Source organism: Salmo salar, chromosome 12, assembly GCF_965601325.2.
Source record: "Salmo salar chromosome 12, fSalSal1, whole genome shotgun sequence".
In the NCBI taxonomy this organism is placed as follows: Eukaryota; Metazoa; Chordata; class Actinopteri; order Salmoniformes; family Salmonidae; genus Salmo; species Salmo salar.
The window spans coordinates 85,313,588-85,340,226 of NC_138302.1; the positions used below are offsets into that span (position 1 = coordinate 85,313,588).

The 26,639-nt window shown below is 41.7% G+C and overlaps 1 protein-coding gene across 14 annotated transcripts in view; it reads right to left on the minus strand.

Annotated features, from left to right (window-relative positions):
- Window positions 1-26,639, minus strand: part of LOC106565737 (forkhead box protein P1-B-like) — a 241,373-nt gene that overhangs the window by 12,211 nt on the left and 202,523 nt on the right. For all 14 annotated transcript variants that reach the window (XM_082959370.1, XM_082959371.1, XM_014133178.3 and 11 more), the window contains 7 exons: window positions 25,957-26,137; window positions 18,376-18,489; window positions 13,264-13,351; window positions 11,687-11,770; window positions 1,380-1,590; window positions 1,136-1,212; window positions 322-423 (listed from right to left, as the gene is read on the minus strand). In XM_082959370.1, coding sequence (XP_082815496.1) covers window positions 322-423; window positions 1,136-1,212; window positions 1,380-1,590; window positions 11,687-11,770; window positions 13,264-13,351; window positions 18,376-18,489; window positions 25,957-26,137 — 857 coding nt within the window. The remainder of the gene's footprint in view (window positions 1-321; window positions 424-1,135; window positions 1,213-1,379; window positions 1,591-11,686; window positions 11,771-13,263; window positions 13,352-18,375; window positions 18,490-25,956; window positions 26,138-26,639) is intronic.

Below are 26,639 nucleotides of genomic sequence, written 5' to 3' on the forward strand. Positions count from 1 at the left end.
GCATCTTGCGTTTATATTTTTGTTCTGTGTACATAAAACAAGATAACTTATGCATTGTAAATGTCCACAGAACAACATTATACAGACACAGGTCCTTTAGCTCTTAGATGGCTAACATTTGTTTCTGTTTGCTTCAAGAAAAGAAAAACAGCATAACATTGCTTCGTGTTGTGAATATTGATTTCCTTATACGAACTGTAACTCAGTAAAATATTTGAAATTGTTGCTATATGCATTTATATTTTTGTTCAGTATAATTCCACAAGATCAACACAACAATCCCTGCCCTTTATATTAGTCTAAGGTGAAGACTGATTTTACCTTCCATGTTGCGGCATTGCGCCTGAAATACGCAAACATTCGTGTGAACCAGTTGTAAATTTCATTTAGTGTTAGCTGCTTTTCCGGTGATTCAAGGATACCCTGGAAAAGACAAAGAGACAGAAACAACATTTAACATTTTGTTCCCTCTGAAAAACAAATATTATTCACAAGTGGCATGCAGGTTGTGTGTGTTCTCCTGAAAGAACACAGACAACATGGTCTGCCTGTGTGATTTCGTGCACGATCTGTACCCTCTTGCTTTGTTTATGGAACACTGTCTGGTTCCCATTCAAATTTCGCAATTTGAATATATTTCTTTTGGCAGTGTAAATGGAGGGAAGCGAAAACATTTCTCAGGCAGATTACAGGCCAGCAATTATGCCAGGCTCAGATTAATTCCTGAGATCACAGATTACTGCGAGCCGGCCGATAATTGACTGGCCATCTTAGAACAGGTTCATCCCTACTGTTGTGTGAAATGAATTTCATAATCACATCCACTGTAATGCTTAATCAAAAGTAATTGTTATATATGGCTGTCCCGAGCGCATTCTTCCACTCATTCTTCCACTCATTTGCAGATGGTTAATCTTCCGCTGCACGTCTAAATTGTATTTGAAATTTAACAAGGAGGCATAGAGAAAAAATAAGCAGTTTGTGTCTTGGCTGAATATTTATCTGCTGCGTGCCCTGTTAACGACGGAAGCCACTGAAGCAGATTAAAGGCCCTATTCCTTTAAGTGACAGATTAAATGCATTACAAGTTACCAGCCCAGAGCAGATCGGAGCCAGCCGAGCAGAGGATCCTTACCTGGCGTATTAACGAGGCATACGTGAAGGGAGGTCTGACTTCAGCATTCATGTAGAACTCTTTGTTCTGGACAATATCTGTACAAGGGTAGCAACCACAACATACAGACGGACATAGACAAAAGCCATAGTCAGTAGCTATTATAGACACAACATTTCCATTTGCAGTCTGGTAGATTTGAAATTGGATGTGTGTGTGTGTGTGTTTGTGTGTGGGGGGCAGGGGGGCTATATGGGTCCAGTACCTGGGGAGATTGGCATGTTGTACTTATCAGAGTAACGTCGGCGCATGGGGCCCACACTGTGGTGGAGGCTGTTGGGGGTGATGACGGAGTGGGCCTGGGACAAGGGCGTCAGGGGGGCCGTGGGGGTGGTGGGGGTCTGGGGCAGGCTCAGGGGGGGTGAGGCCTCAGGGGGGGCTGTCTTGGACAGGGTGACGCTGGACACCAGGTTGAGCTGGGAGAGAGAGTAAACAAAACACAACACAGACAGACAGACAAGAGCTTGTTAATTATCCAGTGTCTCAAGACGCCTCATTGGCTAGGCTGATCACAGCTTTAATTATGGGCCACCCTGAGGATGATCCGTGAACGTTCGCTAAACGTCCTGTTCATTCTCTCTCCACCTCCTTCTCCATCCTTCACTTCTTCCACCTCCTCCTCATGGATCTCTCTCCTCTCCTCCTCCTTCCCTAACGGCTCAGCTTCCTGCTCTCTGTTTTCCTCCCTTTGTTTGATCTGCTGGCAGATCACACCCACACACTTCAACCAACCCCCTCCCCTCCCCGGGGATGGGCGACTGGCAAGGGTGAGGGGAGATGGGCGGCACTAACAGCCCTGACAAATGACAGTGAGATTCTCACCTCCCGCTGAGCAACCACTAATAAGCCACGTAGAGGAAGCAGACAATCTGGGCTAATTACAAGCTGAAATTGTATTGTAAGGACTCTAATTAGGAGATGCTTATTGAGGTGATGTGATGATTAAATGCTGTATCTAAATGACCCCATCATCAGGGCTACGCTGGCTGGCGCAAGATGGCTCCGGAATATTTTGTAGAAGGGGGAGAGAGAGGGTTTGCTGTTCTTTCGAGGGGTGGGGTGTGAAAAGGGAGTGGGGAGAGATATTAGTAATAATGGCTACAAGGTAAACTAATTAAGCCAAGTGCTCCAAAGGTATACCATGGCTTCCAGCAGATGTGGCTGCTTCCAAACACTGCCTCCACAGTGGAACAGCAGTCAAGTGGAAATTTCTAGCCTGACCCTTTGCTCCAGTTATTAATTTGCAAGAATACTAATGACACATATACATATTCCCACAAAATTGTTCTAATTGCTAATTTGCCCGAAGGAGGCCAGTTTCCAAATTAAACACCACTTCAGTCTGCGAGGAAAGAGGGGAGGAAAAAACAGAGAGAGAGAGAGTGGGCAGGAGGCGTCACCTCTTTGACAATCATTTGCGGACTTTGCTAACAAATTAATGAAATGTCGAAGCTGTCAATTGCTTTGGAGGTATCAGATGTCAAATTTTTGCTGATAATGGTTGTGGGTGACAGTGGAGCTGCAAGGAAGGCGGGTGGCTTGAAGGTGAAAGTGAACAGACAGTGTTTAACATCTCACCCCCCATCACATGGAGCCTACATGGCCACCCAATTACCACAACCCTATTAGCAGTCATTACCATTGAGATGGCCCCATATGATAGACAAGTATATAATAAAGAAATCTGGGGCTAGCTGCATGGCTGGCACCACTGCTTAATTCATCATTGACATGGCATTGACTTAACCAGGTTACGGATAGTGTGATTTTTTAAATTAAATGTATTTTTTGTATTTGTATTCATTTGCATTTCACTTGCTAAAACAAAGGAATTGTGTCTGTTTTTTCTGCATCAATAGAGATATGTATGCATTTAATGTTAATTTACAATTCTGAGGCCGAAATATGCCTTTTGGCAGAGTTCTACACAAATACATGTAGGATCTTAATTTGATCACCCTGTTATAGGAGGATTTTCCTGCAATGCAGGGAATGTAAAACTTGTAGTGTATTTAAAAAAAGCCTCAGAAGTATGTAATTTCCACTTTCAAATTTCAGACTTGATCAACCCCTGAAAAAATGTCCATTAACACATAAATGTATACTGTAAATTCACTACTGTACAAGTGTGTTATTCTAAATCAAGACCCAAATAAATCACACTTGGGTTTATTGTTTTCTGACACAATACTATCAATAGACTGGGCGTCTGACTTATTTTCCTGTTGACTAGCAGTCTTTGTTTCATGTTTCATCCATATTCCCCAACCATAAACAGTGAGTGGCCCTCAACAATAGGCCAGACAGCCTGGTAATAGCATGGCCTTTGTTTCCCTCACCATTTGGGCTCACTCCAGTGCAGAGACAAAATGAGACTTCACACAGAAATGTATTAAATGGTGATGGGTGATCTAATTATACTGGCTTTGATTCGCCAAGCTGCTAAAGAAAAAATAAACAAAAATTCACTCCTTAATTTTAATTAATTATGTACTGCGAAAAGGTCAGATTTCTGACAAGAATGCTTAGCGACACCAACTACAGACACACAATCCCACAACCACACAACGACAACCACAAACACATACGCATCATGCACACAAAACACGCACACACACACTGTTTATGCGCTGCATTCTGTCTTGACATTTTTTCAATCAAGCTCAAAGGAATAAACGCAATCCTATTCAGTTGACACTGTATATGTACAGTATATGCATGCTATGTATTTAATTAAGGCTAACTGTTAATTAGCCCATTTATGTAGGAGAGTGTACTGTAGGACGTGTGCTGTAGATACACTACATGATCAAAAGTATGTGGACACCTGCTCTTCGGACATCTCATTCCAAAATCATGGGCATTAATATGGAGTTGGTCCCCCTTTGCTGCTATAACAGCCTCCACTCTTCTGGAAAGGCTTTCCACTAGATGTTGGAACATTGCTGCGGGGACTAGCCTCCATTCAGCCACAAGAGCATTAGTGAGGTCGGGCACTGATGTTGGGCAAATAGGCCTGGCTTGCACAGAATTGTCTAGAATGTCATTGTATGCTGATTTCCCTTCACTGGAACTAAGGGGTCTTTGCCCAAACCATGAAAAACAGCCCCAGGCCATTATTCCTCCTCCACCAAACTTTACAGTTGGCACTATGCATTTGGGCAGGTAGTGTTCTCCTGGCAAGTCTGTTGCCATCATCAGAAAGATTAGTGGGTTGGTTCATCGGGTTCGCTTCCTAACACTATACTACAGCCTAATTTACCCATATCTCATTTACTGCAATAATGTCTGGGCCAGTACATATGCTTCCTACCTACACAAGTTACTCATCACACAGAGGAAATGTGCACCTCCTCTAACTACTTGGATCCATCTGCCCTTCTGTTTAAGAGACTCAATATATTGTCTATCCACAACATTAATATATTTATGCACCTTCATCTACAAATACACATACCTCCCAGACAGCCTACCTAGGGTTGGGCGGTATCCAGATTACATGGTATTACCGGTATTGCACACAAGGGGTGCTATTTCTTTTTTAGCAAACGTAAAAAAAGATCCAAAAACGTAACTTACCAGAATGCTAACAAAATGCTAACAAGTACTAAGGAATTCTCATAGCGGAAGCTAGGTAAATGCTAACGAGCGCATGCATTTACTACTGAGACAGACAACCCAGCTCATAAAGTTAAGCAAGTATCGCAAAACGCTGTTTACAGCACACACACAAAACAATTATGAGGGGATTGTCTCTGCTGCTGTTACTAAGAAGCTTGATCTTGCAAGTTAGCAAAACCCAGCTGGTGAGAATTTATTAGGCACATCTTAGATAGTTCACTTAATAGTTATAATATATATAGTTGGCAAATATTAGTAGTGTATTTCATAAAATTGAAACTTGATCACCTCACTTAAGTTGCGCTGCAAGAGTGACTCACCTCACAAAGCTCCCATTTTGCTCTTTGTGCTTCTTTGTAAACAAACATCCGTGACTGGCTCAAACCGCTGTTTTGGGAAACTAGTCCCAGTAAGCTTCATAATAAAAAAGTTATATAATGAAAATATATCTAATGGGCGAAATAATGAACGCGATCTGCTTTATCTATTACTTAGCGCACAAGTTGACTGCAGGTATTTAATATATCGACTGCAGTACTAATATTCAAAGCCCAAAAAAGGTCAGTTACCAGAATGCTAACACGTACTAAGGAATCGTCATAGAAAATGCTAACTAAATGGTAATGAGCGCATTGCGAACATTTTGCACAGTTTCTGACCTAAACTATACAAGTAAATAGCTAGCTAGCTACTAATTTAGCAAACCAAATGCACAACTGCAGAGCTTTTAGCATATTTTAGCCAGTTAACTTAATAGTTATAAGATATTTAGCTGGCAAACATTTAGTTGTGAATTCCATACTGTAATTAGTTCACCTGGCACATGCTGCATGACAGTGAGTGACTCACAAGGCTCTGGTCTCTGGTCGCTGTGTGCTTGTAAACAAACACCATGTGACACGTGACTGGGGACTACTGTAAAGTACATATTCAATTGACAGATGAAATGAAGAAAGCAACCTATTGCACAAGTTGACTGCAGGTATTTACTTAAAAAGTAGCTAAAATATTAACAATTATTATTTTTTTTAATCCAAGAAAAGGTTAATGGTATTGACAGTATTGAAAAACCATCCTGTGGCTTTTTCCAAATACCCCAGTATAATGTATACCGCTCAAGCCAAAATCTACCTAAACCTTTCAATGGATTCTTCCAGGTTAATTCCCAAACCCATGCATACAACACAAGACACAGCGATAACCTTCACACTCCCCACTGCAACACCTCACATAGACAATTCTCTAGCAGATACAGACGTTCCATACTCTGGAATTCCTATCTTCACATTGTCAAAACATCATCATCCCTCAATAACTTAAAGCATAGACTAGAGGTCAACCTGAAGAACCAAACTACCCAGTCGTCTCCTCCATGTAGCCTAACTCTCACACACACGCACACACACATATTCAAAAATGTTTGTTTCTTGTATACTTAATATATCATGTACATTTATAATTAGTATGCTCTGTTGAACTGATTGAACAAACTTTTTTTGTACTTATATTGTACAGTTGAAGTTGGAAGTTTACATACACCTCAGCCAAATACATTTAAACTCTTTTTTTTTTTTTTTCATCACATTCCCAGTGGGCCAGAAGTGTACATACACTCAATTAGTATTTGGTAGCATTGCCTTTAAATTGTTTAACTTGGGTCAAACATTTCGGGGAGCCTTCCACAAGCTTCCCACAATAAGTTGGGTGAATTTTAGCCCATTCCTTCTGACAGAGCTGGTGTAACTGAGTCAGGTTTGTAGGCCTCCTTGCTCGCACACACTTTTTCAGTTCTGCCCACACATTTTCTGTGGGATTGAGGTCAGGTCTTTGTGATAGCCACTCCAATACCTTGACTTTGTTGTCCTTAAGCCATTTTGCCACAACTTTGGAAGTATGCTTGGGGTCATTGTCCATTTGGAAGACCCATTTGCGACCAAGCTTTAACTTCCTGACTGATGTCTTGAGATGTTGCTTCAATATATCCACATAATTTTCCTACCTCATGATGCCATCTATTTTGTGAAGTGCACCAGTCCCTCCTGCAGCAATGCACACCCACAACATGATGCTGCCACCCCCATGCTTCACGGTTGGGATGGTGTTCTTTGGCTTGCAAGCCTCCCCCTTTTTCCTCCAAACATAACAATGGTCATTCTGGTCAAACAGTTCTATTTTTGTTTCATCAGACCAGAGGACATTTCTCCAAAAAGTATGATCTTTGTCCCCATTTGCAGATGCAAACCATAGTCTGGCTTTTTTATGGTGGTTTTGGAGCAGTGGCTTCTTCCTTGCTAAGCGGCCTTACAGGTTATAGGTTATCGATATAGGACTCGTTTTACTGTGGATATAGATACTTTGCACATGTTTCCTCCAGCATCTTCACAAGGTCCTTTGCTGTTGTTCTGGGATTGATTTGCACTTTTCGCACCATAGTGCGTTCATCTCTAGGAGACAAAACGCGTCTCCTTCCTGAGCGGTATGACGGCTGCATGGTGTTTATACTTGCATACTATTGTTTGTACATATGGACGTGGTACCTTCAGGCGTTTGGAAATTGCTCCCAAGGATGAACCAGACTTGTGGAGGTCTACTATTTTTTCTGAGGTCTTGGCTGATTTCTTTTGATTTCCGCATGATGTCAAGTAAAGAGCCACTGAGTTTGAAGGTAGGCCTTGAAATACATACACATTTATACTTCCAATTGACTCAAATGATGTCAATTATCCTATCAGAAACAAGCTGTTTAAAGGCACAGTCAACTTAGTGTATGAAAACTTCTGACCCACTGGAATTGTGATACAGTGAATTATAAGTGAAATAATCTGTAAACAATTGTTGGAAAAATTACTTGTGCCATGCACGAAGTAGATGTCCTAACCGACTTGCCAAAACTATAGATTGTTAACAAGAAATTTGTGGAGTGGTTGAAAAACAAGTTTTAATGACTCTAACCTAAGTGAATGTAAACTTCTGACTTCAACTGTATATTGTTTTTTATATTTATATTATATTTGTTTTTATCTTTTTTTGTATCTGTACTGTTTTGTCTTTCACTTGTTGACTTTGGTGCGAATAAATAAAACCTTATGCTTTACTTTAATCGTTAGGGTGAAGAAATTAGGCATTCATTTCTGTTGTATGCTTTTTCTCCCATCAACACCCACTAACCTGAACAGTCTATAGTCTAAAGCCTGGTCTAACTCAGTTTATAGTCTAAAGCCTGGTGTAACCCAGTCTATAGTGTAAAGCCTGGTCTAACTCAGTCTATAGTTTAAAGACTGGTCTATCTCAGGCTATAGTATGAAGCCTGATCTAACTCAGAGGGCATCTCTAGTTATAGTCTAACTGAGAGCTCCAGCTGAGACTCAGGCCTTGACCTGTGGGATTGGCCCACTGATACAGCCACCAAGCCACGCCATGGCTAGACACATTTATCACATTTATCCAGCGGCACTGCACTGCCGCTGGAGAAAAAAGGGTGTAAAAAAAAAAGCTGTGTCCCCCCTGAGCTTTAACACAGAGCCCTGACACAGGGGAGAGGAGAAGTAGAGAAGTCAAGATGCTATCTGCTGCCCTAGCCACTTTTCATATACAAATGTCCCTGTGTCAGGCCCTCATTCCGAAGCCTAATCTACACAATCAGTGTGTGTGACAGAGGCAAAGCTGCAACAGACAGCCTATTGTAACTCTACATCTCCAGGAGCTTTATGTTGCCTGCCTGCCTGCCTGCCTGCCTGCCTGCCTGCCTGCCTGCCTGCCTGCCTGCCTGCCTGCCTGCCTACCTGCCTGCTTGACTGCCTGTGTGGAGCGCCGTACAGAGACTGACTGGAAATAAATGATTGGGGCTTTGGAAGGAACTCGTCAGAGGAGAGGACCTCTGTGTGTGTGTATGTGTGTCTGCCGCTGTGTTCAGCCCCACAGTGTATTGGCCCTCATGCTTTAGGCACTATGAATGAACTGTCACAATGACTGAACTACGGTAATGGGGTTCCTTCTAAAACAGGACAAAACAGCAGCTATATGTAAGCTGTATGTTAAGTGGTACAGCCTATAAAATAAGGATTAAACAGTAAGTCACATAATGGTATGATGACATATACAGTAGGGATGGTGTTATAGTCCGATGAATGTGGCAAAATAAGGAATTGAACAGCCATCAGAATTGCTCTTAATTTGAGAGATGTTGTCTTTCTGAAGCTTATTTGGTGGAATCAACAAAATGCTATGTTCACAACAAGATGTTGAGGGGATTTTTCAATTAAAAGAAATGTCTCTATATAAATATATATATATATATATATATATATATATATATATATATATATATATATATATATATATATATATATACACACAGTACCAGTAAAAGTTTGGACACATCTACTCATTCAAGGGATTTTCTTTTTTTGTACTATTTTCTACATTGTAAAATAATAGTGAAGACATCAAAACTATGAAATAACACACATGGAATCATGAAGTAACCCAAAAAGTGTTAAACAAATCCAAATATATTTTATATTTGAGATTCTTCAAAGTAGCCACCCTTTGCCTTGACAGCTTTGCACACTCTTGGCATTCTCTCAACCAGCTTCACCTGGAATGTTTTTCCAACGGTCTTGAAGGAGTTCCCACATATGCTAAGCACTTGTTGGCTGCTTTTCCTTCACTTTGCGGTCCAACTCCTCCCAAACCATCTCAATTGGGTTGAGGTGCAACTGAGGCCTGGACTTTCTGATGGGCCGCCCACAGGCGGTGAGGGTAGGAAACAACATCTTTGCGGCCATGCACGCCTCCAACTCAATCATCAAGTTTGCAGACGACACTACAGTGGTAGGCTTGATTACCAACAACAACGAGACGGCCTACAGGGATGAGGTGAGGGCCCTTGGAGTGTGGTGTCAGGAAAATAACCTCACACTCAACGTCAACAAAACAAAGGAGATGATCGTGGACTTCAGGAAACAGCAGAGGGAGCACCCCCCTATCCACATCAACGGGACAGTGGTGGAGAAGGTGCAAAGTTTTAAGTTCCTCGGCATACACATCATGGACAAACTGAAATGGTCCACCCACACAGACAGTGTGGTGAAGAGGGGCAAAAGCGCGTCTTCAACCTCAGGAGGCTGAAGAAATTTGGCTTGTCACCGAAAACATTCACAAACTTTTACAGATGCACAATCGAGAGCATCCTGTCGGGCTGTATCACCGCCTGGTATGGCAACTGCTCCGCCCACAACCGTAAGGCTCTCCAGAGGGTAGTGATGTCTGCACAACGCATCACCGGGGGCAAACTACCTGCCCTCCTGAACACCTACACCACCCGATGTCACAGGAAGGCCAAAAAGATCATCAAGGACAACAACCACCCGAGCCACTGCCTGTTCACGCCGCTATCATCCAGAAGGTGAGGTCAGTACAGGTGCATCAAAGCGGGGACCGAGAGACTGAAAAACAGCTTCTATCTCAAGGCCATCAGACTGTTAAACAGCCATCACTAACATTGAGTGGTTGCTGCCAACATACTGACTCATCTCTAGGCACTTTAATAATTCAAAATTGGATGTAATAAATGTATCACTAGTCACTTTAAACAATGCCACTTTATATAATGTTTACATACCCTACATTACTCATCTCATATGTATATACTGTACTCCATGCCATCTACTGCATCTTGCCTATGCCGCACGGCCATCGCTCATCTATATATTTATATATACATATTCCTTTTCATTCCTTTACACTTGTGTGTATAAGGTACCGTAATTTCCGGACTATTGAGCGCACCTGAATATAAGCTACACTCGCATTAACATCTGCTAACCATGTGTATATGACCAATACAATTTGATTTGATTTGATTACTTCCAAAGTTGTGGCAAAATGGCTTAAGGACAACAAAGTCAAGGTATTGGAGTGGCCATCACAAAGCCCTGACCTCAATCCCATAGAAAATGTGTGGGCAGAACTGAAAACCTGCACGAGCAAGGAGGCCTACAAACCTGACTCAGTTACACCAGCTCTGTCAGCAGCAATGGGCTAAAATTCACCCAACTTATTGTGGGAAGCTTGTGGAAGGCTACCCGAAACATTTGACCCAAGTTAAACAATTTAAAGGCAATGCTACCAAATACTAATTGAGTGTATGTAAACTTCTGACCCACTGGGAATGTGATGAAAGAAATAAAAGTTTAAATAAATCATTCTCTCTACTATTATTCTGACATTTCACATTCTTAAAATAAAGTGGTGATCCTAACTGACCTAAGACAGGGAATTATTACTAGAATTAAATGTCAGGAATTGTGAAAAACGGAGTTTAAATGTATTTGGCTAAGGTGTATGTAAACTTCCGACTTCAACTGTGTCTTATTTCATAGTTTTGATGTCTTCACTACTATTCTACAATGTAGAAAATAGTAAAAATAAAGAAAACCCCTTGAATGAGTAGGTGTGTCCAAACTTTCGATTGGTACTGTATATATGCCATTTAGCAGAAACTTGTATCCAAAGCGACTTACGGTCAGGCATGCACATATATTACATATGGGTGGTGCCAGGAATTGAAGCCACTACTCTGGTGTTACCATGCTTTACCAACTGAGCTACAATGGAATATGCTACAGGGGTTTATGTTGTCTGCTCATACCAACATCAGTTCAGGCACTACGGAATACCATGTGCTCCGAGTTAATAATCAGAACAAAATGTTATCTGGGATGTCAACATATGTGATCAAAACAATATTAACGTCTCCTCTCAAATGAGCAGCTGCTTTTGTTTAACAGATAAATAAAGAGATGAGGATATAAATTAATAAATATATGTGAGACAATTAGACAAATGAGAGAAGAATAATGAAGGAAACATGACAGAGCTGCTACTCACTGGCTGTGGGGTGGGTTTGGGCTCCGTGGATTTGACGTGGAGATGCGTCATCATGGCTTGCAGACGCTCTTTGTCTTTCGCTAGCTGTAATGAGAAGTAACAAATGAAATCCTTTACGAACAAAAATCTAATTGTCTGTAGTACAATCCAACACATGATGTTCTTTCTCACTGTTTGTCATATATCCAGTAGGAAGTAGTTGTATAATACGCTAGGCTGATGTGATGATAAACCTTTGTGCATTTTGATACTTCAGTCGTCATGCACGAGTCTACCTTGCCATGTCTCTTCTTCAAGGTCAAACTACAAATGTTTTGTCTTAATTTGATCACTCTGTTGTCGCAGAGAATTTTCCATTATGAAAAATGTATCAACGCCTACAAAAATGTTGATTAATTAGAATCCATATAATGGTCCACATTTCCTGTTGCTGCAAGATTATTTTCCTGCAGTGAGAAACTGTTCAAATTACGATAGAATATCTGTATACTCTGTGTCCCATTGCCAATAACAAACTCTGGATCTGCCTGCATGTCCTAAACTGTCCTCTCTTTTTTACAGTAGCTGCCAGGTCAGATTATAGAGATATGCTGGGTTAGGAGGAGGACGTGTCTGATAAATTCTCACTCTTTGAGTCTCTCTCAATGACACACAACCAGAGCGGAAATAATGAGTATGACGGTAGTGTGGTGCAATGCTTAAGGAACTGAACGTAACCTCATCGTTCAAGGTTACAATTCTGTTAATCATGAAACGTTGTACCTTAAGTCTACTGTATACAGCACATAATATGTTATACATAAACATGCCATTGATTCGAAAGCCTGCTTAGCATAAAAAAAATGGACAAAAATAACAGTTAGTTAATGGCATGGTTTGTTGTGTCTACCTTTCAGTTGTAATAAAACATGTGCAAACCTTCCACAGAGACACCTGACTCCAGCCTAGAAGGAACGGTTTTATAGTGACCAGTTAGAAAGTGTTCAAACCCACCTCTCCACAGACCCTTACCAACACACACTAATGGACCAACAGTGTCCCATCCATTTTTCCATAAGTGCATACTTAATGTACATTATACTTAATGTACATACTGATTGCATATTTCCAGGGTCCGTCTTAGGGAAGAAGTGCCTATCAGGCCACTCATACTGATGACTACATTAATATCTCTGATCGCCGTTATTTGTGAGACATTTTGCATCTTCCTATTCCAATAAACCCAGTCGACCGCCCATCGTTGGCTACTGCCTGAGCATTTCAATAAGTGTTTTATTGTTGGTGCCAAACAGTTAAAAGTAATAAATATCTTTAAAACCCAGTAAAATTCAAAATATAATTATCTTCTCTACTTAGCCCCGGGGCCCTTCATATATCTTTGCTTGGCTGTCATGCATACATAACACATTTTTAATGACTGGTTACTCACAAATGTACAAAATCATTTCATTCTTCCACCCCCCTCCATGTGTGACCCATGGTTCATTACTGCGAGACAAGGAGGGGGCAGTAGACAGAGGAAGTGTCAGGAAAGGAGCCACAAATATTTGGGGCGAAAACAAAACTGGAGACAATACCTGCAGTTCCAGCTGCTGTACAACCTGCATTTGCACCCGACACTGGGCTGTGCTCCTGTCGTCCAGGGCGTGCTCATTGTTGAGATGCCTGAGAGAAAAGAGAAAACAAAGATTCTCAGCTCAGTGTGTCTTCACATGGTTTAACTGCAGCCTTTTATACAATTTGACACAAATCCTATCATGCTTTATGTGATTACGTGATCTAGTAATTCCTCTGTACGGGTACTGTGGGAATAACGTAGGAATGTCTGGTGTACACACGCACATATAATAATGGGTAAAGACTGTGCAGATCTAGAAGTATCAAACTACCCAAATATTACCAGGATTTGTATAACAATATATGCATAACCTGAAAAGGAATAATCCTTTAAGCAAAGAAGAATGGAATCCATATTTCATGAGGTGGCCATATCTGCTCAAACTTAACTTCATAGATAAGAAAAATGACTTAAGAATTTGAGGTTGGTTTCATTTAGTAAATTATGCAGTGCTTCAGTGTGCACCCTTTCTCTTTAAAGATGGCACCATCCTTCTCTGGTCGGCACATTCTCCTTATTTTGGTGTATTTTTCGGTTAATTATGTCATCAAGATTTAGAGATCTCAAATGAAGCCAGAAGGAAAGGCAAAGGACAACAAGAAGAAGATAGATGGAATCTGTCAAAAACTTGCATTATGAATATAATTATGCATGATTATTTTATTCTGCAAAGATGTTCTCTTTTTCTGCACGTTTATAACTAATCTAAATAAGTAGCTTGCCCAGCAGCAGACAGGGTTTTTCCCGTGATTTATATAAAATGGTAGAGATAAGGTTCACAAGTGAAGGAAATATGATTGGAGGATTTTTATCAGCCTCTGCATGAATTACTGTTTGAAAATGCTTATGCAGGGGCATTTCATTAATCATTTAATCATAATCCGAGCAGGATGTTTGAACTGATTTCACAAATACCCTTTCATTTCACTACTTCATTATGCTCGCTAATGGATCCAATATATTATATATATCATAAATTATATCACATCTTCGGTGACCATATAGGTCACTGTCACTAGGCATGCCTCTATGCGCTCACAGTAGCGCCGGCGGAGGAAGGAATGGTGTGCGACGTGCCTGTCTTCTCAAATGCACTTTTTCTGTCATTTACAGCAAATCAAATGTAGCCAGACCTGACCGGTGCAGAAGCAGTGACAGGCCGGACTGATATGATGGCTCAATAAATCTAAAGGCCTCCCTGGCAGTTTTGTTGTGGGCTGATTGCTTAACATACAGACAACACGTTTGTGCATTAAAAAACACACAGACACACACATAACAGAGATATGTGAAGGAAGGGAAAATGGATGGCATTCTGCTTGGATGTGAAGGTTTTGCTTCTAGTGGGCTATTTTCAACCTTGGGGAATTAAAATCTTCATGGAAAATACACTGCTTTTCAGATGGCCGTGTTATATATATATATATATATATATATATATATATATATATATATATGAATTACTGTAATTACTGAATTACTGTATATGTATATTCAGTATTTCAATTGTATTATTTTGACAAAAAGACAGAAATTAGAAAAGGCATATCTAAGGAAAGTGTAGACGATAACCATGGCTGCTGAAATCAATTTTGTCCACTCTCAGCTTTACATTTATCTTAATTAAATAAAAGGCCATTTAATTAAGTAGGTTGGGAATTGAAACTGGTAAACATTTCAGAATGTCTAACTAAAATTTGAAAGAAAAAAAGGAGTAAGTAAAGACGTTTCAACTTCAATTTAAACGGCATAGACCACATTTTCAATAAAGGGTGCCCTACGTGATGAGCTTTACAATTTCTCTGTTCACAGAAACCATACACCTTGCTTCTTTTCATCCTTTGTTACATTATATATTTTTTCATTCTAATGATATGGAGAGCCACAGTGCATAATTAATAGGAAATGAAATATTCAAATGGCTCCTAATGCAGCCATGCAAAGAGCATCTGGATACAGGGAGCTACCTGGGGATACAGGAAGCTAGTTGGGGATACAGGGAGATGGCTGGGGATACAGGACGCTAGTTGGGGATACAGGACGGCGGGGATACAGGGGTGGCTGGGGATCGGGAGCAGGGGGCAGGACGCTAGCGGGTCGCGCGCGGGATACAGGGAGCTGGCTGGGGATACAGGGAGCTAGCTGGGGATACAGGGAGCTAGCTGGGGATACAGGGCGCTAGCTGGGGATACAGGGAATTGGCTGGGGATACAGGGAGCTAGCTGGGGATACAGGGAGCTAGCTGGGGATACAGGGAGCTAGCTGGGGATACAGGGAATTGGCTGGGGATACAGGGAATTGGCTGGGGATACAGGGAGCTAGCTGGGGATACAGGGTGCTAGCTGGGGATACAGGGGCTGGCTGGGGATACAGGGAATTGGCATCGAGAGAGACTATGAATGTTGGCATGTGTCACTTTCTGTACCATAAATTAAGCAGATTTTAAAAGCTTTCTGGCAGGATGACAGCCCCTAATGTAAATTGACAAAATAAAACAAGTTAAATAGACATTCCTTAAAGTCAGCTTTTTACATAATTTAGGCTGCTTTCCTTTTTTATTGGTTTTAATTATATACACTGGACCCGCTACTTTGGACCAGCCCGATGCCACATGTCCATATAGCTGACCATTGTGTAAATTAGAATGTCTATTTTCATAGTTTTTATAAAAACTATTTGCACATCAGTTAAAACCTGATTTTTAAATATGAAATATTCAATAATATTTTTTCTATGATTTGTAAGAAACAATTTTTAGGACAGGTGTTGAGAAATATGAAAAATAACATTGTCTACAAAAGAAGTAATATCCACCAAATAGCCTATTATTTTTTAAGCAATTGTCAGAGAGTGTTGCGGTATGAGTCAGTTAGTTTTATGAGTGACAGAGAGAGGCAGAGGGAGCAGCACTAGAGGGCAGTGCAGTGTTTCACTAGCTGTGACCTTTGAATGGTCACTGAAGAGGGGTACTTGACCCTCACCAATCTCTGCTGTTAACCAGACCCCACCCCACACAGCACTGGATTGAAAACAGGAATAGGATTTGACCCTTTTTATTTATCAAGATAGTGCATGTAGGTATGTTGTCTTTAAAATGCATAATAAATACGCACACAGTTTAAAACACACTTCAGTCCCGTGTTAGTTGTTACCGCTGGCATGCCCAGCTGAAACCTGGTTGACGTTAGAGTCCTCCTCACCTTTCCCACTCTCCTATACACACTGGCTCTACTGTCTCCTCCGGTTCACTTCCACCATATCTATCCGCCCCAACAATCTTTTGTTAAGGTGTTATTAGCATATGCCTAATTTATTGTTTGTTTGTATTTGTGATTCTCTTGGAGACGTGGAGTAAGCATCAGTCTCTGGGTTTCATGTGGAAGTGGTTAAGGGTTTGAGAGTTAACACCTTGGTAAGCTGCTCATTCTCTTGTCCGCTGTTAAACAAAGGCAGCTTTGTGGAGAATCTTCCAATGTTTTCTTAACATGTTCCAAGCAGTTTAGGCAGGCAACTAAAGTAAACAAGATGTTGCCATGATAACAACACTTGTAAAAACATAGCAGAGTGACTTAGATACTTTTTTCTAAGGAGAGCTTTACCTGGCGCACAGATTGTAATTCCTTCTCTTCTATAAACAAAGGGTGAGGCAATGTCAGAATACAATACATAGTGATGGATTGAAGGGAACACTCACAAAACTGAAATGTTGAGGGAGAAAAAAGAGACTAATTTGTAATGAACAACTTGAGACTAATTTGTCATTTGTAATGAACAACTTGGTGAAATGTGTTATAAACAGAGTAAAAAAAAAAAACGACTCAAACTTTCTGTGATTTCTCTCTGTAAACTGAAATCCAAGGTAGCTCACATTATTATCATCAAAAACGATTTCAAATGTGTTTTGTGGTGCTGCAAACATTTTAGGGCACTTTTTAAAACCACCTTCTCTCAAAGTGGCTAGTTGCATACGATGAAATGAGAAGTTAAACACAGAGTAGGAACAGCAGAACTGTAAGTGACCGTAAAGCTTCCACCTATCTCCTGTGTGTTTGTGAGGGACCTCTGTGTGCTGTGACTGCTAGGCCCAGGATAATGGAATTGTGTCATATCTTGTTTAAAGTGCTACTAATCCGGGGCAACAGACACCCATTGATCTGCTGCCACAGCACAGATGTTTTATCCTCTGTCTCTGTAGCCATGGTGGTGTTATGTGTTGGATTACCCATAGAACACTGCACACAAGGTTACTTAGTAAACCAGGGTTAGGCCTATACAGGGGATGACACAGTACAACGAAGGCCCAATTCAAAGTGGATATGAATTAGGAGAAGAAGCCAAGAGACTAGTTCAGTTTGAGAGGGTCCAGTGGGCATGGTATTGATTGAGTTTGTTGATGAGTAGAACTAATGAATCTGACTAAGTACAAGACGTGACAATAAGTTAGTGCTGGTGCTGTTATTAAGGGGTGCAATAGAGATACAGCTAGTTAGGCAGTTGAGAGACAAAAAGAGATTCAGAGCAAGAGAAAGACAGCAGGAGAGAAGAAGAGAACAGCAAACAGAGCGAGAGAGAAAGAAAGCAAGGGAAAGACAGAAAGAGCTGAGTGAGGAAAGCAAAAGCACAAATCCCTGTCCAGTGACAAGGACAAACATGCGGAGCTCCCTGAGTGTCGGCTGCCACAGATAAACATTCTCCCGTTGTTTGTTTTGGAAAAATGGCCAGAATCACCATGGGGACTGCACTTATCACAGGAATTAGAGGCCCCTGCAGGGCCCAGTGGAGACCACACCCCATCACTATCATAGAGGAACAACAACACACCTAGCATCCACTCACTCACACACACACACACACACACACACACACACACGCACACACACACACACACACACACACACACACACACACACACACACACACACACACAAATAACCCGTTGCACCTGTAGTGTCACTAAGCCCCGATCGGCCCAAGCAGAGGGCCAAGCGGAGGGGGAACTTAGACAAGGCACTGGAATGTCTGACGGAGAAAACAGAACAGAGAGATGCAGCATAAAAGCTATGAAACTTACTTCAGGAATGACTGGAAGTCCTCAAACACCGCCTCGCATCCAGGCCACTTGCAAACCCCGTGCCCATAGAGCGGGTGACTGTGGTGAGAGTGGTGGTAGTCGTCTAGCGTGGATCTGTAAGAGACAGACAAAGAGAGAAACACATACATTAATTCCTACTTATTAACAGTGTCAGTGCGAACAATGTCTCATTGGCATGTTACAGAAGTACACCACTTAAAGTTGAGGATGTTGATGGGTTTGGTGAGAATTCCCCTTGTGTTGTCTCAACACAAAAGCCTTTGAGTTGACCTTTGAACTTCGGGCAGTGTGAAATCAGTATAGCTTTGTGATCTCTGCTTCCTCTCTGGCTGGAGGGGGTGGTCCTTGTAGGGCCAGTCCTTGTGAGAGGGACCAAAAGCAATCAATATGTCATTATTTACTGTCAGTGATCCGAGTAGCTGCCCACTTTGATCCAGGCAGCCAGGGGTTCCCTAAGACCTTACTGCTGAACCCTTTCCCAGAATCCACCTGGAGGAACAGACAACAGGAAGCCCCCCAAATCTATCTGCCAGCCTCCCGTCAAGCACAAACAGTAAACACCAAACACTCCCGTCTGCTAGCAGTTTATTTACCGGTCAACGGACAGACCAACCGACGTCAGCAAGGGCCAAACGCGAGGAGCGGCTTACGGCTTCACAACATCAGCTGTAAATACCAGGACCGTCCAGATAAACAAACTATACAACAACTTCCATATAGCGTTGCAAGTCGAAACAGTATGATGCAGAGGCATGCACGTGTAGAGAACGAGACAGTCTCCCATATGGAGACAGGCACTGTACAAGCCACACAAGTCTCAGCTACAAGAGCCTGGGGGACTGTCCTGTATCACTACCACCTGTGTTTCTAGTGGCCCTGTAGTCTAGCACACTACTGCAGCTTACATACTGGCCCGTTCTGCAGGAGGCTGAGAAGGGAGATGGCAAGGGAAGATTCCTTAGACCCAAATCCTCACAGATTCATACGGAGATGCTCTGTGTGTATTTTGCTCTCATTAGGATGACTGTTAAAAATCCCTCGCAAAATTGAACCATTCCTAACGCACCCATCTGCATTAAAAATAAAGAAGCAAAGCTTTACCTCAAGAGGGTCGTCACAGGTTTTCTTGTGTTATAATTACTTGCTTAAGAGTTCACATTGTTCATAACATGTGATAATTGCATTGCAATTAGGGAGCAGTGAAGCATTCATGAATGTGTTTAACATTCAAAAAATCTGAAATATAAAAAATATTTATGAATTATGCATATGCATTAAGACCTCTGTTTTGATACAGCTAATAAATAGATGGTAGAATAAATATTATAATGACTTTTTAACAAGAAAATGTGTGGACTGGTGAATGTAGCGCTGATTTTATATTTAAAGAGATGCTTTTTAAATTATTTCCGAGTAGCCCTGTTGGTTAATTGTGTATTAATAAGATATTGAATTGTGGAGTGTGTGCTGGGAGTCATTGAGCACAGAACTTTGAAGGAGCTGGCGGCAGAAAGGCCCTTTTAAACAGCAGATGACTAAACAGTGGTAAATGACAGAATTTACACCAAATGAGCTACATTAGTGCAATAGGAGAAGTGCCTGGGATTCTGGGGGGTTCTCCCTATTGTGACCTCATTCTCATTCAGCACTAGGAGAGAAAAAACATCTCCTCTCCTCAGCTCTCTCTCTCTCAGATCCTGTGGTGGAGTTAAATGTGACTCGCACCCTGGGCAGGTCTGTCAGGATGCTATTATTGTCAGGCTGCCTGGGGGAAGATAACTCTAATGATCTTGTAACAGCAATGAGGGAAACCATGCCATCTGCATCCTGTATAGAATAGGAACAAAAAGCTTCTCTACCTAGACGGAACATGGCCAAATCTTCCAGGTGTTGTTTATCCGTACACACCAACAACACATAGGCATACCATAATGCCGGCAAAAAGACAACCACAGCACACAATCTGTCTGTTTTTGAGGACAGTGACTTATATCATCAACAAGGCATGATCCTAGGGACCATAAAGTACACTGGGGCATTCAGTGTGATTATTGGTAGCTATCCGAGAGAGGATTGATGTTTCTACCAAGCTGGGTCAGAGTCTGGACATGGCCTGTCTGGAAAGCCAGTCACAACACGGTCTATCATCTTTCAGAGTCGGTATCGATGACTGCCTGCTCTTCTGTGGCCTCCCTAGGGCTCTCCAGACCCCCCGCCAATCAAGAGTTTACCCCGTAATTATTTAATTATAATTTTACGTGTGTAAAACAAATTAACGGCAAGAGAGGGGCGTGTCGTGCCAAATCAGATTATTTATCTCCTTAACAGATTGCTGAGCTGAAGTCCCTGAGCTGCGGTTACTGATGGTTGCTGGGAAGTAAGTGGGCCAAATGCTATGTGAGAAGAATGCTCTCGCTCTCCCTCTCTCCAGCTCTCCCTCGCTTTCTATCTCCATCTCTCTCTCCATTTCTCTCTCTCTATCTCTCTCTCTCCATATCTCTCTCTCTCTCTCTCTCTCTCCATATATCTCTTTCCATCTCTCTATCTCCATATCCCTCTCTCTACACTCTTAGAAAAAAGGGTTCCAAAAGGGTTCTTTGGCTGTCCCCATAAGAGAACCCTTTCTGGTTCCAGGTAGAACCCCTTTTGGTTCCAGGTAAAACTCTTTTGGGTTCCATGTAGAACCCTCTGTAAAAAGGAACCAAAAAAGGAACCAAAAATAGTTACAGTATACCTGGAACCAAAAAGGGTTCTCCTATGGGGACAGCCAAAGAACCCTTTTGGAACCCTGTTTTCTAAGAACGCAGAGAGAGGGATATGGAGATAGAGAGACATATATCTCTTTCCCTCTCTCTATCTCCATGTCTCTCTCTCTCCATCTCTCTCTATCTCCATGTCTCTCTCTCTCCATCTCCATGTCTCTCTCTCTCCATCTCCATGTTTCTCTCTCTCCATCTCAATGTCTCTCTCTCTCCATCTCCATGTCTCTCTCTCTCCATCTCCATGTCTCTCTCTCTCCATCTCCATGTCTCTCTCTCTCCATCTCCATGTCTCTCTCTCTCCATCTCCATGTCTCTCTCTCTCCATCTCAGTCTCTCTCTCTCCATCTCAGTCTCTCTCTCACACAAAATGAGTGCAGCATAGAGATGGGGAATTTAAGTCAGATACAGATTGGATGCATTTCATTTAAATAAGCAAATCATTGAACTAAGAGACCTGGCTCACAGGGGTATTTCTCTCCTCACATCCCAAAACTCAGACCAGGATGAATGACAGACAAACATGCCTTCACCATATTGGCGTGATTCAGTCAGGATCCCTGTCTGTGAGTGAGGGCTCTTTGAGGCTGCTAAAAGCTGGAGCAACGTCTCATCTGCGCCGGCAATGATTGAATTTCTCCTCCTTCCTTAAGACGGAAGTGAAAAGGCTGTGAATAATGCCTGTGGATGCACTTAAGGTTTTAGTTGCAGGCGTCGCTGTGCCTGGGCAGATTTTATATGACACATGAAACTAACTACATGGTACTTAGGGCTAGCTGTAAACCAATCTGAGCCCGGACGGGAAAGCAGGTCCATCAGCAGAGTGGCTTGTTTCTGTTGCATGACAAAAAGACTTACAAAACCACATCAATTAAAAGTTCATTAAGTTCAGCGCTGGGAGGATGAGTGGATGCTCTCTATTTACACCCAGCCCAGGCCATTATCTAAAACCTGATTATTCAAATCCCTGGATTATAACAGACATTTCTCACAGCCTTGCATGGAATAATCACGCCACATAATATTTCCTTAATTTTTTATTCTTCCAAAGGATTCTGATTAGAATGGTGTCTGCATCATCAAAAGAGAGGAATAATGTTCTTTATAGTTATATGATTTAAGCACATGGAAATTAACACAAGCAAGGATTATTGGTTGTATGAATTTAAATAAGCATCATGCAGTGTTTAATAGGGATTTTTTAATGCTCATTTATGTCAGTCATCTATATTTTAAAGCCGGGTTTGGAAACCTTTTTTTGCCATCGACAGCAGAGAGACAGGTGAGAAATCACCTGCTTGGGTTTCTACTCGGAATATTCAACCCCAGACTGCCTCCTTCACTTGAACGTGTGCTAAACTGCTGTTGACGTCTTTTTTCATCTCTGTCAGGGAGCGCAAGGCGTCGGGGGAAGCCTTTCACACACGGAGCCTTCAGCTGGGCCTTGTTGTTTCTCTCTTCCCACTGATGGTTGTTGTTGTTGGTTCACATCTGAAGACGTGTGATGGAGGGAGCGTGTCAATATTTCCCCCTCCGATTAATCTTCAGCCATAGGGACTAGAGTGCTGACTGACTGGCTAACTGACTGACTGAGCAGACTGGATGCACCAGAGCCTGTGGATACTGTCTGCAGTGAGCTAGGAGAGGTGTCCCCCGGAGCTTGCTGTGTGTGTCTGTGTCTGTGTCTGTGTCGGGTGTGTGTGTGTGTGTGTGTGTGTGTGTGTGTGTGTGTGTGTGTGTGTGTGTGTGTGTGTGTGTGTGTGTGTGTGTGTGTGTGTGTGTGTGTGCGTGCGCGTATGCACGTGTGGCTGGAACAGTGTGTGAAAAGGACAGGGGGAGGTCTATCTGAGTTTCCATGTTACGTTTATGCGAAATATGGACATTCTGTGAGACCTTATAGTCAAAATATATGAAAGGAGAGTCAAAATACTGATGTCATACCACTTGACCTAAAATGTCTCACATTATCTTGAAATAAATGTACACCACCGTTCAAAAGTCGGGGTCACTTAGAAATGTCCTTGTTTTTGAAAGATAAGGAAATGTTTTGTCCATTAAAATAACATCAAATTGATCAGAAATACAGTGTAGACATTGTTCATGTAAATTACTATTGTAGCTGGAAACGGCAGATTTTGTATGGAATATCTACATAGGCGTACAGAGACCCATTATCAGCAATCATCACTCCTGTGTTCCAATTGCACGTTGTGTTAGCTAATCCAAGTTTATTATTTTAAAAGGCTAATTGATCATTAGAAAACCCTTTTGCAATTATGTTAGCACAGCTGAAAACTGTTTTTCTGATTAAAGATGCAATAAAACTGGCCTTCTTTAGACTAGTTAAGTATCTGGAGCATCAGCATTTGTGGGTTCGATTACAGGCTCAAAATGGCCGGAAACATATAACTTTCTTCTGAAACTCGTCAGTCTATTCTTGTTCTGAGAAATGAAGGCTATTCCATGCAAGAAATTGCCAAGAAACTGAAGATCTCGTACAACGCTGTGTACTACTCCCTTCACAGAACAGCGCAAACTGTCTCTAACCAGAATAGAAAGAGGAGTGGGAGGCCCCGGTGCACAACTGAGCAAGAGGACAAGTACATTAGAGTGTCTAGTTTGAGAAACAGACGCCTCACAAGTCCTCAACTGGGGCAGCATCCCGGAGTTGCCGCTTCACTGTTGACGTTGAGACTGGTGTTTTGCGGGTACTATTTCATTAAGCTGCCAGTTGAGGACTTGTGAGGCGTCTGTTTCTCAAACTAGACACTCTAATGTACTTGTCCTCTTGCTCAGTTGTGCACCGGGGCCTCCCACTCCTCTTTCTATTCTGATTAGTGCCAGTTTGCGCTGTTCTGTGAAGGGAGTAGTACACAGCGTTGTACGAGAACTTCAGTTTCTTGACAATTTCTCACATGGACTAGCCTTAATTTCTCAGAACAAGAATAGACTGACGAGTTTCAGAAGAAGGTTCTTTGTTTCTGGCCATTTTGAGCCTGTAATCGAACCCACAAATATTGATGCTCCAGATACTCAACTAGTCTACAGAAGGCCAGTTTTGTTGCTTCTTTAATAAGCAGAACAGTTTTCATCTGTGCTAACATAATTGCAAAATGGTTTTCTGATGATCAATTAGCCCTTTAAAATGATAAACTTGGATTAGCTAACACAACGTGACATTGGAACACAGGAGTGACGGTTGCTGATAATGGGCCTCTATACGCCTATGTAGATATTCCATACAAAATCAGCCGTTTCCAGCTACAATAGTCATTTACAACATTAACAATGTCTACACTGCATTTCTGATCAATGTTATGTTATTTTAATGGACAAGACATGTGCTTTTCTTTCAAAAACAAGGACATTCCTAAGTGACCCCAAACTTTTGAACGGTAGTGTATGTGATAAACTAGTATCCCATAATCAGTAAAACATATAGCATTTATTTGCTTCCAAATAAGGCATTCCAAGTTCCCTCATTACGATTGAGAGCAGTGTGAGATCTCCACTACCACCATAGAACACTATCTGCCTGTCTGTGTTTGAACCCCTCTTCACCTCCCTAGGCTTGATGGTTTATAGTGCTAAACGTGTTTTCATCTGCAGTGCTTTCATAATGACACATAGGTTTTGATCAGCGAAACACAAGTCAGATGTTGTGCAGTGAGCTCATGGCGCCTGGAGGCTCCTCACCAGCAGTTCAGAGATCAGCGCCTCAGTGCAAGAAAACAAGTCAATGTGTTGGATGCCAAATTAATTCCTTCCTTAAAGACACAGCGGCTCAGGGAAATGTTTCTGAAAACGTACAAATATCACGTCAAGCATCCAGTGAAAAGAGGAGTCGTCTGACATAGATCTTACATCGTATCAACATACTTTTCAAATATTTATAGTGTATTTTTTACATCATGTAATATTAAACAGCCTCTGTTTGACATATTCAAATTAACGTTGGAATGTACTTGACTTACCTAATATAATGATAATTACTATTTGTATAAAGAATACAGTCAATGAACTGTAGTGTCTGAATTGCTCTGCGTCAATATGTTCGGAACGCCACACCTACAGAAGGCTAGTTCTCATAAACGTCACTATCCGGAAGGAAAGCGAAGGTTGCAGTGTGTGTGTGTTTTTCTGTTGTTAAGAGGACGTTGGTAATTTGAATTTTATTTAACCAAACAGAGCCCTGCAAGTCACAGCTGCAGTTTCCTAAGTGCAACTGAAATAACAGCACCCTTGACCCTCTAATTAATAGTGTGCTGATCCCATTTCCATTACTGCAATCTAAAGTCCAAATCACTCCCTCGCTCCCAGGTGTTTCACTGCAATCCCCAGGTGCATTCTGACACACAGAACAAGCTTGTGTCTTAATGAAAACAGTAAGGTACTTACAAACTATAAATTAATATTCATCTGTGGGCAAAGCCCTATGGGAACATGTCCATCAACTTAGGCCCCTTCAAGGAATTGCAGTTTTAAATGGGGAATATGTAGGCCTCCTGTTTTCTTTATTCAAAGATGACAGTAAAGAGAATGTCACACATAATGAGTTCCAGTTTTGTTTCATAAAGTAGAAAGGACACATGTATGCCTAGTTGCACCCCAGTTTAGAAAAAGAGGTCAGATTGTGGTGAATATCATAATCTGTGGTTGTTAAATCAATGAGCAGAACATCCTTAGTGATACATTCAGTCACAACCCATTCCCTGGAAATATAAAACCTATTGTGCCCAGCGAGTTACACTGAAGCTGTTGGGTTAGGAGGAAGAGGACGACAGACAAGAGAAAGACTCACCCTTCTCTCTTCAGAGAATGGCTCATGTACTGTCCATTGGTGGAGGCGTGTTGGTTGAGGAGGGGCTTCTTGGGGGGTTGTGGCGAGGACAGGTCCAGGCCGCGGCGGCCGTTGCTGTTGTTCTCTTCCTTCAAGTTCGTCACCTCCTTCCACAGCTGCTGAAGCTCTGCTGGATTTATGCCTGAAACAAACAAATTGGATAATTAAATCAATTAACAGCTAATCTAACTCTCTTCGTCACATAATTAAATCAAAGGGTCTGTAAACAAAGCTGAGTATTAATGAGAAAATATTCCACTAGAGGGTAATGCACTGAGAGCGCTTGTACCCTCCCGCTCTCTCTCTGTGATCTGAAGCGTGTTTGTATACACAAATCCCTGGCATTCACACGCATTTCATGCCCACAGTAAATAATTAACATCCAGACAAGGCATGAAATCTGAATAATCACCATCATTTCTCCTACAAGAGGAGAGTCAGAACACACACAAAAAGTTTACAATAGCAATGTTACAACCAAAACAGCCCATACCACCCCACCTCCTTCAGAAACAGGACCCTGGGGTAATATTCTGAAAAGCGCATTAATGTGCAAAATACTTAAAGCTCTGCACCGCCTCCAATTGACACAGAAGACTTAAACCTCATTTAACGAGTCAAGCACACTGCAGCTAACACAGCAG